This window comes from Leuciscus leuciscus (assembly GCF_965113295.1).
Source record: "Leuciscus leuciscus genome assembly, chromosome: 4".
Lineage (NCBI taxonomy): Eukaryota > Metazoa > Chordata > Actinopteri > Cypriniformes > Leuciscidae > Leuciscus > Leuciscus leuciscus.
In genome coordinates, this window is record NC_138728.1 from 27591556 (window position 1) to 27607165 (window position 15610).

Consider the following 15610-nt stretch of genomic DNA (forward strand, 5'->3'; position numbering starts at 1 on the left):
GAAAAAAAACTGTCTTTTTACTGTCTATATATATTTTAACTACTAGTGGAAGTGTGAGATTCTGTCCATTAAAGGCAAAACTGTGATGAATTACAAGGGTTCAGTCAGGAACCATTCCTCAAAACAAGCCTTTTTTTTTCCATTTTAGTTTGATGACTGATACAAAAACCAAGGTTTGTCAAAAAAACGAACTTTAATAGGGCCACAGACTATAAAGTGACCTTTTTACACCTGGTATTAGTTCTTGGTTTGTTTTGTTTTTTTAAACCGACAAAGTTTAAATCCCATCTGTTGAGAGTTGAACACACAAAGAAGGTAAAATTGAAATTCCCTTCTATAATTTTTTTTAACATAATATTAATGACATGAGTTATTAAAATTGTTGTATGACGATGTGCATACCGGAATAGCTTGTAATAATGGCTTGTTTTTTGTCCCCAAATGGTTTCTGAACCCATACATTACAGTTTTGGCTTTGAAGGACATATTTCTCACAGTCTTTCTTTGATCATTTATATTTCCAGCACATCATTGTAAAACAGGCATTTATTATTTTCACCCAGAAATAAATTCGTATTTTCTCTGACATTGTGTTTTAAACTGTTGGTTTGGACTTTTATTTTGGTCTGGCGGTGTGATGTCATAAGGCTGCGCCGCGGTCTGCGTGTGGTGTGATTCGGCAGGTGAAAGGTTTGTGTTATTATTAAGCATTTAACGTCTTAATGTTTCTACATCTCATTCCGCTCCCTATGTCGTGAATGTGGTATATTGTAAACAAGAAGCGATAGGAATAACATGGGCTTGCTTTTTCGAAACCCAGACTCATTTGAAACTATTGATTCGCAAGCTGTTTTTATTTAGAAAGCTGCGCTCTCAATAAGTCGCCGTTGTCAGCCATGCGAAAAGCAGCAGTTACTTTCCAAAGTAATCGCAGTAAAAAAAAAAAAAAAAAAAAAAAAACTCAGGACAAATGACAATCATTTATACTGTAATGATGCGAGAAACGAAGCTTTTCAAAGCTTCGAATCAATTGAACCTGATTCACTGTTTCGAAGCGTTTGAAACGCCACACCGGTCAAAACAGTGGAAATGCAACAACAACAAAAAAAACCTCAAGCCAAGCATCCATAAAAACTCTTTTACAAACCCATTGCAAACGTACTGTTGGAAGTATAATCTATAAAATACAATTAAACAGTCATCTAAAACCTGCTGTCTGTATAATGTGTTCTTTTATACATTTTTGAGGGCTTGTTTTGTTTGTTCCATGGATTGCTCCGCTAAACAGGCCAATAAGAGATTATTAACTATTATTTTAATTACACTAATGTCTCATTAAATCGTCTACAAATGTATAAATATTTATTGTATGTATTTTTAAAAGTTATACATTTTTAATTCAATACTCTGTAATTTCTGTTTTAATTTTACAAGCCTAACCAGGGGTTGCAAATTAGTCATGGCTATAAACCTGTATGCATGGCATCTACTTTGTATTCTTTATAAAGCAATGTTCTATGCATTTGTCCCTGTCAAATAAACTTTAAATAAATAAAAGCCTATCAGAGATCAGGTAAAAACCATAGAGACTTGTTCAATGGTTCGCCACTGGGGGGGCAATCTCAGTGAATCCGCATGATTCATGGATTTACAGAGATCATCGCCTGCCAGCGGTGAATCATTGAAATTCCGAAACATTTCGATGTAACGTAATGACATTTGTGACGAAGCCTCGTTTACTAAAATCACATTTAGCAGTTTGATACGTGCTCCAAACCACTGATGAAACAAAAGTTTCGTAAAGGTTTTGAAGCTTCATGAAGCAGTGCTTCAAAAGCGCCAATCAATAATGTAATGTTTTTCAGAAATTAGCCTTGATATAACCCCACTTTTACTGCAGCCAGCCACACTACTGAACTAGGGAGCTGACTGAGATGCACCCATATATTTAGTTAGATTTATTTTTCTTTCTGTTAATTATTCTCATCTTAAACATGACAGTGTCCAAACACACAACTGAGGTCCACGTGACACTATTGTAAAGATGGCGTTGATTAAAGAGGAGAGTGAAGACATGAAGACTGAAGAAGCATTCAGTGTGAAACAAGAAGATACTGAGACACAAACAGGTTGGTTTCATTCTCAAAACTGAACTCAGTCATTTGATCCTTATTAAAATGTTTCCATCTTAAGAAATATTATTATTTTTTTTATTTTTTTTGCAAAAGATGTAATGTGAGTGATCAACTTTACATTTATTGTCTACAAATGCCGATTATTGTTTCAATCAGTTAATCTAGTGCAGGCTTAATTTGGAAAGGTGTTTACTACAGACCTTTTCAATAGCATCAGCTGTAAAAAGCTATATAAAGCTCCTAGATCACTTATAATTTTCCACAGCTCATGTTGTCTTGCATGATTTTTGGTCTGCTGAAATTTCTTGGAAAGATATTTTTTCAGTGTTTCGTCAGCAGAACAATTAAAAAACACATTGAATAACAGTACAACCCACTGAAGAGATGTAGCCTATGTCTACCCTCTTTCATTCCCATTAAAAATCAGATGGCACTGCTGTGAATAAGGTCTATGACTGCGTTGGGGATTTTCAGCAGAAATTGATTGCAAGTGTGAATCCTGAAATGTTTTGTTTATTCCGTGGATTAAAAGAGCTGTTTGATTATGTTCATTCAGCTGTGTGATCAAACAGCTGAAGTCAACCGCATTCTAACTATAGTGGTAACCATAGCGACAGTATCAAACATGGCGGTGTCCGTAAAATTGTGAAGTTTTACAGCGATTGACAGGACGTAATTAATGAGTCCAATCGAGGCGTGAGTTCATCCATTAGATATTTTAGATAACAGTGTTAAATGCTTTGTAACTGGTTGTAGAGAGTACGTTTAAGCCGTGCGTCTCGCAGCCACAGCAGCTTGTTAAAAGCAGAATGCTGTTTGAACGCAGCCGTAATAAGCACAAAATATATGACTGACAACCGTATACGGGTGCTGTGTTAAAATGAGCTGTAATAGTCCAAATATTTGCGCTACCGTCTCTGCGTTTTGAGGTAAGAGCCCCGGCATGTTCTCTTTAGATGCTCCAGCATAGAAGTTGTGCTGCTATGGTTTTTCATCTAATAATTATAAATCAAACAGCTTATCCATAAATCTTGTGGAATAAACACTAGACATTAGCCTGACCACTTTGCAATGATAACATTCTCCCGCTTATATTTTTAGCGCGCCAGGCTACTGCTCTCACGTCGTGGAGCAAACATAGGTGTTTTTGTTAATCCTGTCGACATTTAGTTTTGAATGGGGCCTCCCACACTGCTTGATCCACATCCGGCATTTCTCCCCTTGGGTTTTAGGTTTCGGGAAGGGAAAAAATTCCACCCACCCGTCCAAACTTTTAGGATACCGGATTTGCACAATCCCCTGCATGTTTCCCTTGCTTGAAAGCTTGCCAGACCTCCTGCGCCTAGTTACGGTTGCTAAGCCACGATTGGCCTGTGGCGGGTTTCGGGCGTGGCTTAGCAAAGGGTAAATTCCCACACTTTAGATCAGGCTCTACATTTTTGTAAAAATGTCATATTTACCTGTGCCCTTCAATATATCAGGGTATTCTATTGGCCCAGTCAGACCGGTTCAGATACTGTCAAAATGCACAAAAAAAATAATTGTTTTCGTTGTTTTTGACCCATGCAACTTTGTAAACGGTAATTTAAAGGGCCCCTATTATGCAATTTTAAAGTTTCCTAATGTTGTTTTGGAGTCTCCTACAACAGGTTTACATGCATCACAGGTCAAAAAAGTGTTTCATTTTCTCATAATATACATTTGCACATCACCAGATTTTCAATGATTCTCAAACGACTTGTCAAATGAATCAATCTCTCTAAATCCCGCCTTTCCGCGAGCTACTCTACTCTGATCGGCCAGACAGCTCAGTCTGTTGTGATTGGTTTACCGTGTACAGCAGCGCATCGAAAACAAAAACTCCCATTGCCATAACAACGTCAGCTCTGCGTGTCCTGGTCATACCTGTCAAGTTTTGGATTTGAAAATAAGGGACATTTTTCGGCGCCCACCGCGAGCAGTCCCACCACCCCAACCAAGCTCCAGTATCCCTTACATTTTAAGACAGGTGTACAAGAAAGCTAAAATCACCACTTGCATTGACATGCTGTGAACATTCATTATAGCCTAAATGAAAACACAAAAGGGTATATAAGAAGAGCATTTATTTAAAGGCTTATTTGCATATTTTCTGTTCATTTAACATTGCTTGTCTTTACATTTACATTTTATTTTCATTCCACACATTCTTTTCATTTCATATTGCTTTTCTTTTACAGTTTTTCTTTTCATTTCACATATCTTTTCTTTACTCTTTTAGTGAGTTATTGTACAAATTTGTTGCAGACTTTGCATTTGCGGTATTTACATGAGGGTTTTGTTTTTTTGGCAGGAGTGCCTTCGGTCTCTGTCATAGACTCCATAATCCGTCTCTGTTTTTTTTGTGTTTTTTTTCCGCGTTGTCACTCATCATCTGACCTCACACACTAACCTCGCGACAACTGCCATCTACAGTACCTGTAGTCATGTAGGCTACTGCAGGTGACAGTTATCGCGAGGCAAGTGACAGAGCTCAGATTGGGAATGTTTTTTTGTTTTTTTTACTACGCCCGGGCCCGGGGTATTATTATTTTTTAATAACGCAGGTTAAAATACGGGAGATTTACGGGAAAATACTAATACAGGAGGACGGCGGGAAAGAAGGGTAAAATACGGGACTTTCCCGGCCAAAACGGGATACTTGACAGGAATGGTCCTGGTCCTGAGGCTTCCTAAACTGTAAACTAAACACAGTAACGAACAATGACGTCGATTTTAGCGATTATTTTACTTGTACTAATTTATTTACCAAGTATTTTTCTAATATATTGCGGTGAATACGTGAAAACTGTATCAATAACAGTCCATGTAAGTTATGCAATACATTAGCCGAGCTCTAGCGTGAATGACTGATGTAACATAAACATTGGTAAAACAAATCTTGCTCCATGCTTAATCTTTACTCAAACTACTATGCTTTAATAGACACAGTTTTAGGTAATAGTGGCCCACAAACTGATCGGCAGAAGTATTTTAGTTAGACAGTAATAATGTGAGTTAGCCAGTTAGCAGGAGACCTATATAAAACTCAAAAAAAGTATTTTGAACACATCTTTCAAGAGCAAGCAGTTTGCGAATCCTGCATTGAACTCTGAGATTTTAGAAGCAGTCGTCAGTGAAATAAAGGGAACACAGCAAAAGTTTAGGATTACACTGCTGTGATATCATGGTAAAGATGAATTTTAACCACTGATTCTTCACATGCTCGTCCTTGGGCAGTGGAAAAAAACTGGCTTTACCTTCACATTGTAGAGCACAGCGCCGTCGTCTTAACATGATGCTATCCAGTATCCACAGGAATCAGCTGCAGTGTTTGAGGTTCAAGTTCTCCCTGGTGTCTAGGGGTGTTCGGTTCAGGTTTTTTTGGAGTCGACTCCGACTCCCGACTCCTAATTTTGGAGTCGGTGGAATCGACTCCTCGACTCCATTTACTTTGAATTAAAATAGGGTCAGGATTCAGAAGGTGCGTCTCAATATGCTTCCTTGTTTCTCGCTCGTATGTCCTACGACCCTGAAACCGATCGAGCTCCGCTCTCATGTAGGACATCTAAATTCTTTAATTCCACCGGGAGGAGGGCGAGGAACGAGGAGGCTTCCTGAGGAGTCAAGAGCGAGGATACAAATGTTTCCTATACTAAAATGTTTAATCAACTAAACCTTATAAATCCCCCTCCTTTTCACATCGCAGCTTCTTCAAATCATATTTAAGTGTGCAATATGTTAGTATTAATCATTAAACTTGTAAAAGCAGACTTGTTTTAGACAGTGTATTTATCTATTTATTTTGTATATTATTTTATATAATTTTAATGTAGTGAAGCTATGAACTTTAACTTAAGCATGTTTAACTTTATTTTGTAACTTTTTTTGTTTAACATTGAAAAATATTAGTTATATTATTACCAGTGGTGGAGGAAGTACTGAATCTCAGTAGGCTACTTAAGTAAAAGAACAAATAACCAGAGACATATTTACTTTAGTAAAAGTAGAAGTACCACAATGAAAACCCTACTTAAGTAAAAAGTAGCCTACCTGATTTTAAATGTACTTTAAGTATTAAAAGTAAAAGTACTTGCATAACAATTTATTCTCTTAATGTCTATATTCTAATAATTAGGGCTGTAACAATATGCAATATGAATCCGAAATCGCTACAATCAGATCTACGAACCTGTGTCGCGGTGTGAGAAGGCAGAATCGCGACACACACCTTTTTTGAAGTTAACATTATAGCCTACAATACGTAGACCTACACCACAAAACTAGTTGAGGGTAAATTATTTAATATTGGGCAATTCCATCGTTGTAAACGGGACATTTGCAGTAAAAACTTGAAATATAAATTCTCAGAAAATGCATTTAATACATATTGAAAAATATCAGTATGCGTTTTATATTTAATGGGAAATAGCCTAGGCTACACATGCGTTACGGGACACAAAAAATCTTTCACTTTTAGGTAGCAAAATATTTTTTTGTACCTAATTCTGTGAATTACACTGCGCAAAACAAAAGTAATACCCACCGGATGAAGAAGGGTTGGCTCTCCACAGAACATAAAATATTGATTTTATTTTATTTTTCGTGTTCCCATTTATGAGGAAAAAACAAAAGACGTGACAGTTCTCTGTTACGGACATGACCGCTCTGAAAGCGACTTTAAAACTTTCACTGAGACCTCAAACAGAAAGCACAAAGCCTTTTTTTTAAAGTGAATTTCGTTTTGTATTAATTGTATCTTAATTTTAATCAATGTTTCATCCAGGATTTAATAAATAAGTAAATATAGTAGAAAATAGATAATCACGACACGTAGGCGCCGGCGAGTGAACTGAAGCGCGTCTCATAAATGAACCAAAACTCAGCGTATAAGGTATCTATGCATTATTGTTCTTTGTTTTCCTGGCATTACTTTTTTTTCCCTCTCATTTCTTTATCTTTTTATTTTAATTTCCGTATCTTTACATTCATTATAATCTTTTCGTTATAATGAACTGTTGCTGTGTTGAACTTGAAAAAAACACTCGACACTGGGAGTCGATTCCTGACCTGGAGTCGATTCCGACACTAGGGCTAGTGAGAGTCGAGGAATCGACTCTTTTGGAGTCGACTCCCCATCTCTACTGGTGTCTGCGTGTGCAATAAGTGGGCGGGCAATATGCTAATGTTTCGTCTTGACCTCACGACGAAACGGCTTACGACTCGTTTGAAAAACAATTCATTTAATTGACTCAGAGTCGACTCTTACTTTTGAAAGACAATAACTTTATATACAGTGCACTTTCATATTTAAAACTTTGCAGGATGTTTTCATTCACTAAGAGCTATGTTACACACTACATGAAAGGTCATTTAAAAAAAATCCATAATAGGGGCCCTTTAAGATTTTTAGGTAGGTCCTAACAGGTAGAATATATACAGACACTGAATAAATCAAACACATCACAGTCTTCACTGCATGAATTATAAATTAAATATAGATAAATGATTAATTAAGCTACAAAAGTTATTCAGTCAAGAGCTGTGACTGATTTTCTCTTTGTTTTTTTCTATTATATTTCCATAATGGGTTATTTTTTAACCCAACTCCTGGGTTAAAAAGGGACCAACTAATTTCTGGGTTATTTCAACCCAGAAAATTGGGTTATTCTTTTGACCCAACTTCTGGGTTAAATACTTGACCCAAATGTTGGGTCAAAAGAACAACCCCAATATCTGGGTTGAAATGACCCAAAAATTTGTTGATAATTTTTTAACCCAGGAGTTGGGTAAAAAATAACCTAACTTGGGTTACTATGCCAGTATGCCTTATTTCAGAAAATAAAACGTTTTACATTATATTACACACTTCAAGCACTTTTACGTTTGAATTGCATTAAATTCAATTAAAATCTATATAAAAAAAACACACACACTTGGACATTTCCTATTTATTTTAGGTCACACTGTAATAATATTAGAAAGAAAAAATAGAAAAATAAACAACTCTCTCACATTCTCTCTCAAACATTCGACAACATTCAATAACTGGACTGGACTTAAGGCTTAAAGTCTTCAAACATTGGTTGTGTCATTTACTGCAGCTTAACACAATTAAACAGTTCTGCAATTAAGCAAGGCAGTCTTAAGAATTTTGACTGATTTTGATTCAGATCAACTGGCTTCGATTGCTGGAGGTATTCCACCATATTTGTTCCAACCTAAAACAGACAGAGACAGAAAGATAGATAAAAGAAAGTGAATATTGTGTAGAAGGTGAATTGTAAGCAAGATAATAGACTACCAGTTTGTGTTATAATGCAGATACTAACTGTACAAAGAAGCCAAATGAGCTGTGGTTCTTAATTGGTGTGTTCATTTTGAGTGGGTCATGAATGTGTTCAAGAAAATGTGGATTGAGAACCACTAATCATATTATAATATATAATACATATTATACGTATAATATGATAATATATCATATTATACACTGTTGCGTCACGTCTAGGACAACTCAAGGTATCGCACACCGGACGTCCACTTTCTCAGTTTATGGCCGCGCAGCGCCATGTCTTTAAAATTCGAACACATTATTCTCTATGAGAACACACACCGTCTGTCCGCGGCGCCCAGCAACGGCTCAGGACCGTGTTTAAAATCCTGCCACTCCTCAGAGCGCTATTTACATAGTTTTATATTAAATTGACATTATATTTGTCTTAAATCGTCTGGTGTGCGATACCTGTGAGTTGTCCTAGACGCGGCGCGGCGCTGCGCTTCTCGTCCGGTTTGCGACCCCTTAACGCAGCACGAAGTCGCCACTAGCTGCACTGTACTTGTCGTATTATTAACGTTACCGGTATTATAACAATGAGATAAGTACAGCACAGGTTATGAAAAACAGAATTTAAAGACCGTGTAAAGTGGATTCAGTCCTTTTCTTCTAAACACATTAAATAGGTCATAGATGTATTTCTCAACAATGTATAAAAAGCATTTCAACCATTTTGACACCTAATTTCATGAACTTATCGTTATTTTTAATCATTCAAATTTGGCTGGGTGGTTAATAACACTTTCTTCTTTAGTCTGACAAACTCAAAACACATATTTATTTTGACTTTACACGGACTTTAAACTAGTTAGATGTGGTCGCGATAGCTGCGGCTACATGCCAACCACAGAATTTCCACGGCTAACGCTAGTCTCAACGTAGCAACTAAGCCATGGTAATTTTTTCAGCAAATGGTGCTAAACTAGCAACGGGGACATGGACACAGAAAAGTTTACGTTACATCAATACTCTCTTACCTTGAATACACAACGAAGTTGCACCGAAGAAGCACAGGCCAAAACGGATCAAGCGCGAAGCGACGGTGATTTCAAACCACTGTTGTGAGAAAATTCCAGAACAACTACGGGCGGTTGTAACCCAGAACATGGGTTACTCTTTGAAAAATAACCCAGAAACCCAAACAACCCAGGAATTGGGTAAAAATATTAGCCCTATAACCCAGAAAATGGTTACTCTCTGAAAAATAACGAACTTGAGCGCGCAAAAGATTCCCGTTCCCCCTCTTGTCCGTTCCATTTAAGAGAGACCCAGAGGTGAACTGTCCCTGAACAATTGCCCCTTTGTAAAAACAAAAATACATTACATAATCTGATCAAATATTTAGGTGAAAATTAATTTTTTTTGAAAAATGTCTAAAAAATGCCCCCCACCACCACCCCCGCTTCCTGTGATCGACGATCAGTGATCGGCTCCAAAAATCCTTATTGGAGCACACTTAATTGCAATACATTTGACAAAAAAAGAATCTACCCATTTTGGAGAAGTATTTCAAACTATTTAGATTGTTATTCGCCTTGAATAATATAATGAATGTTACAGATTACATTTTACAGCATATATTCTGTAGGGGTGTAAATTGGACAGTTCATCACGATACGATATCGATTCTCTCAGCCAGCGATACGATATTTGCCGATACCTCAATTTCTGCAATACGATCATGATTCAATTTGATTCAGGGCTATATCGATCGATTAATCGATATTTAGATATTATGTTCACACAACCAGTTACGTTTTTATTAACTCACAAATGCAACCAAAATATATAACATGAACATTTAATTAAACTCTTTGAAAATTGCACACCCTCTCCCAATTGGGACATTTACAACAGAAGAGGTCATTTGCAAGTAGGCTACTCTGTTCTTGTTCATTTTCATAAATCATGTTGTTGTTGTTGTTTTGTTTTGTTTTTGCATTCCAAGTAGCCTAATATTAATCAAACTGCAGCTGGGTTGTTTTGATCTTTGTAACGTTAATCTCCTCAGCTGACATAGACGCCTGACAAACTTTGTTGTTGTGATTACACGCAAGCTTTTCCCTCAACACTGTAACACGCTGCTTTAGCAAGGTGCCGTGAAAAGGTTTCAGCTTTTATTTTCCTTTTACGCCCCGAAGAAGATATCACGGGTTCATCAAGTTCGTTGAAATTATCCATCCTCGATCACTTTTAGTCAGCTTTGACGAAACTCCTCTTAGCTAGCGCGTATTTTCAAAGTGACATCTGACCTGAATACTGCGCGCTGAGTCGCTAAAACGGACTTATCGTGTTCACCAACAAGGGTGCGACTGCTTGTCTGTTTCTGCTGTAAAACATGAACTCGCGATGCCTTGACCGTGGACAATACCGACTTTTGTGACAAAATGTGTTTAGGGTTCAGTCCTGCAAGTTGCTTCTGTGGAAAAAAGACAAACAAATGTGTTATAATTAAGAAGTACATGTGTGGCACATGTGTTATTTGCATGTGCATAGTGTATGTACTGTGTGTGCACGCACTCGTGGGTTGCTTGTATGAAGGATATGCATGTGTAGTTATGTGTGCATTTAAAGTGATACTCCAGTGTACTTCTAAACATAGCCCCGTTGGTGGAGCTGTGACGTAAGATATAGCTCTGTTGTGGCTCTCTGGCCGGTGGAAACGCAAACCGGTTCGTCAGTCGAATCAACTCCGAACTGGCAATAGCTCTAGCTCTGAACCAGCACCCGGTTCTTGTTGGTGGAAAAGGGGTATCAGTGCTGTTGGTTGGAAGAAGAACGAAAAGATTTGGAACAACAAAGACGGAATAACGAACCGCACACTAACTCAGTTGTTATGTAAAACACAACTCTGTCTATGTTGTACCGAATTCTCTTTCTTCTACCTACCGACAGCACTCATGATGCCCCTTTTCCACCAACAAGAACCGGGTGCTGGTTCAGAGCTAGAGCTATTGCCAGTTCGGAGTTGGTTCGACTGACGAGCTTACTAAGAACCGGTTTGCGTTTCCACCGGCCAGAGAGCCACAACAGAGCTATATCTTACGTCACTGCATACGTATCATGTTGCCCAGCAACGCTAGTCCGGCAGCGCCAAACACAAACACACCAGACTTGTTCGAGATGCATTGGCTTCTCGCAGAACGATCAGCACATGAAATCAAAGCACTGCGAAAGCGATCAAAAAGCACAAGGAGTCGTATGATCTCCAAACACTCCCGCAGCTCTGATCGGTCCACGCTGCTCCGATGCATCTCGAACAAGGCATCAACAATAATAGACGTTGCGTTACTATGGATGCTCATGGGTTTGCGAAAATAAATCGGCATCCAAACACGGCGAATCCAACGCGTTCGTGCAGCTCGCCGTAACTTACATAGACGGATATTATAATCGAGCTGCTATTAGCTCGACTAGCTGCTATTTAAAAATGGCGGTCACAAGTTTCTCTTCAGTCTTGTTGGCCACGGTAACCCCGCCCCCAGCCTCTGACGCAAGCGGTTCTTTCTTGGCTCCGTTCTAGACCCTGCAATGATTTGGTGCTACTTAAGAACCAGTTTTACTGGTTCGGAGCTGGTGCTTTGGCGGTGGAAAAACAAAGAACCGATTTGAAACTAGGCTCTGGCTCCGAACCAGCACCAGCTCTGCCTTGGTGGAAAAGGGGTCTTGTCAGGCGTCTGTTTCAGCAGAGGAGATTAACGTTATAAAGACACAGCGGCAGACAGTATGGCGAGTAAACGAAAATGTGCGCTTTGGCGGAAGGATGTTACGTGAGAATTTTACGTGTGGAATCCATATCGATGTATTGTTACACCCCTAATATTTTGTAATCTGTAATGGAATACATTTATAAAAGTTAGCCTCCTAAACCTGTACAGGTGAAGGTTTTTTTTTTTTCTGCATTATTGTAATTTTATTGGGACATATTCTGAAATTACAGGCAACACCTCTTTCATTAGCTTAGTGGGAGTAGGATATTTATTATGTTGTTTTGATGTTTTAAATGTCTAAATGATTTAATGTCTGTTGGTTTGTATGCTATTAAACTGTGGTTAACTTGTATTCGTCTTTTTTGCCTTAGACTTGATGTTGCTGAAAGGGAAGAGTCAAGAACTGAATGAAATGGAAAAGAAACATTTGAACAAGAAACGTCATGATTTAATAACTGGAAAAAAATATTTTAAATGCTCACAGACAGAAAAGACGTCCTCACTAAAAAGAGCTAAAAGGACAGCAACTAGAAGTTATTTCACCTGCCAAAAATGTGGAAAAAGTTTTAATCGAATAGGAAACCTTCAAGTCCACATCAGAATTCACACTGGAGAGAGCCCTTTTACTTGCCTACAGTGTGGGAAACGTTTTAACGAAAAAGGAAGCCTTAATGTCCACATGAGAATTCACACTGGAGAGAAGCCTTACACCTGCCAACAGTGTGGAAAAAGTTTCAGTCGAAAGGGAAATCTAAAGACTCACATGAGAGTTCACACTGGAGAGAAGCCTCACACATGCCCTCAGTGTGGAAAGTGTTTTTCACTGAAAAAAGGCCTTAATTCCCACATGAGGAATCACACTGGAGAGAGCCCTCATACCTGTAAACTGTGTGGGAAGAGCTTCTCACAAAAAGCAAATATTAAGACTCACATGAGAATTCACACAGGAGAGAAGCCGTATATATGTGTTCAGTGTGGAAAGAGTTTTACACGTAAAGCAACCCTTGATTCCCACATGAGAAGTCACGCTGGAGAGAGTCCTTACACATGCAAACTGTGTGGGAAGAGCTTCACACAAAAAGAGAGTCTTAAGGGTCACATAAGAATTCACACTGGAGAGAAGCCGTTCACATGTGGTCAGTGTGGAAAATCTTTCAGATGTAAAGAAAACCTTATTCGCCATGTGAGGATTCACTCGAGAGAAAACTGTTTAATATGTCAGCAGTGTGGAATGAGTTTTACAGACAGGAATCACCTTAAGAATCATGTTATAATTCACACTGGAGAAAAGCCTTTTATGTGCCATCACTGTGGAAAGAGTTGCACAAACAAAGCAAATCTTGAGGTTCACGTAAGAGTTCACACTGGAGAGAAGCCTTTCACCTGCCCTCAGTGTGGGAAGAGTTTCACACTTAAAGGAAACCTTAAAACTCACATAAGAGTTCACACTGGAGAGAAGCCTTTCACATGTCTTCGGTGTGAAGAGTGTTTCACATATCTAAAAGACCTGAAGCGTCATTTGCGAACTCATTCTGAAAAAGAAATGGCAAAGTTCCGAGTGTGACAAGGTGTTTAGAAAAAAGCTATTTCAAATATCACCTGCACATTAACTCTGGAGTAAAGAAAATGTAATTGTGGTAGCAATAAGTTTTATTCTACTTATTGATACCTCAGAATTAAAATGTTAGTGTGTCTTGCTGTGAAATGCTACAATGTTAATGAAAGAATGTAAATAAAAGGACATGAAATAATGAACATTTCACTGCATTGTTTGATTTATCTTTAGTGAGAGAATGCACAAGTAAGCATACTGTATGTTGTCAGTCTGGATTTCCATTGGCTACTTTTATGGCTCATCTGGTAACATTCGGAAGCTACGGGTTCTGTAATAGCTAAACATAGCAGTCTTACCATTGATCCTGTGTTTCTAACTTAATAATTAAGTTAAACTTTTTTTTTTTTTTTTTGGTAAATCCCAAAGTATACAGCTGATCGCATAGCTTTTTAAAGTGGTTATGACATGGATTTCTCTTATGTTCCTTGAGGTTAACTTATTTAAATAAAAAAAAAATTCCACAAAAAACACCCCAAAATATATATGTTATAATTGGCTAACGTGATGTCACTGCATAGGAAACAGTATAAACACCCACTCGCTATTGCTTTTGAGTTAGGGTTTTGTAAACCTCATCATCCATATAAAACCATAATTTACTGACAAATCATTATGAAATCTTTTACCTATGGTTTGTGATGCAGATGCTGTCAGATCCGGTACAGTTGGCTGCTTCATCATTTAACAAAACTTTATTTGCAAACTCCATTACACTGTGCATCGTTCACAAAACAAAATTGCCCAGAACAAACATATAATCCTATGATACAATCTGGTACACCATTAAAATAAACCATCCTCTTATTTCCAACACTGGGATCCTTCTAAAGTCTGTACAGAGACGCAAAAGAGCTGATTAAATTGGATGCTTGAACGGGAATGTTCTTTCACTCTTCCATTTGTCCTGTTGTCAACAGACTCAACTGTGTGGAGTACGTCAGAGAGTGATCTGTGATTATAATGGGTTCTATTTGCTTTTGGCTCAACACGATGCTCACATCCAGTGTAGGCAAATGTCACCTGTTAAAGGGTAACTCTCGCCAAAATTGAACCTAGGCTCTTTTTGTAAATCTACCCTAATCAAACTTTTGTGTAAAAGCATAATTAGAATGTAAACGCCACTTTTATGATTGACCGTATTTTCGTTTTGGGTCAAAATACCTTTTGAATGCGAGTGCATGGGGCACTTTTATGATAGCATCTAAATCGCTATTTTTAAAACACTAAGAAGGCTCGACACAACATAAAACTGTGCTCGAAATATCACCAGGGGCTCTACACATGAACTTGAGCATTGACTACATTGTTTGTGTACACAAAGTTACTAAAAAGAAAGGTTTTGTACGACTCACTTTATCAGTTAGTGTTTCCGGTGGCTGGAATTTTGTCACTCAAAAGTAGTCGATCTCTGAATGCAACGTAACATGAGGAGAGTAAAGATGGAAAGCTCTTTGTTTCCATATAAATTCATGGATAATTTTTTATCTAAGTTATCATGCTTTTCATTGAAATTACAAGTTCATGACATTTCTTCATATGGAGTCAGTTCATTACGTTGCATTCGGTAATCCACAAATCACAGCACTTTCATAATCACTAAGCCATAGCGATTTCAAATTTATTTAGATTTATTGTTCAGCATTACTTGAGCATTTTATAATTTGCATGGCTGAATGATGTCTTCCTCTTATCTGAGTAACCATGTTGAAAAAAAAACGGAAAAACCATGTATTTTAAGATAATCCATGCAATCATCGAATCCAGAGGATTAAGTTACTTCAACTTTCCACATCCACCC

The 15610-nt window shown here is 37.8% G+C and overlaps 2 protein-coding genes across 2 annotated transcripts in view; both read left to right on the plus strand.

The window, feature by feature from the left end:
- Positions 1-15610, plus strand: part of LOC309497632 (uncharacterized protein) — a 189176-nt gene that overhangs the window by 105850 nt on the left and 67716 nt on the right. The window lies entirely within an intron of this gene.
- The window catches only part of LOC309497657 (uncharacterized protein), a 105078-nt gene continuing 89754 nt past the window's right edge, over positions 287-15610 (plus strand). Inside the window, exons 1-3 of the mRNA XM_082167956.1 lie at positions 287-690; positions 2002-2129; positions 12569-13844. Coding sequence (XP_082024082.1) covers positions 2045-2129; positions 12569-13761 — 1278 coding nt within the window. The 5' untranslated portion in view covers positions 287-690; positions 2002-2044 and the 3' untranslated portion in view covers positions 13762-13844. The remainder of the gene's footprint in view (positions 691-2001; positions 2130-12568; positions 13845-15610) is intronic.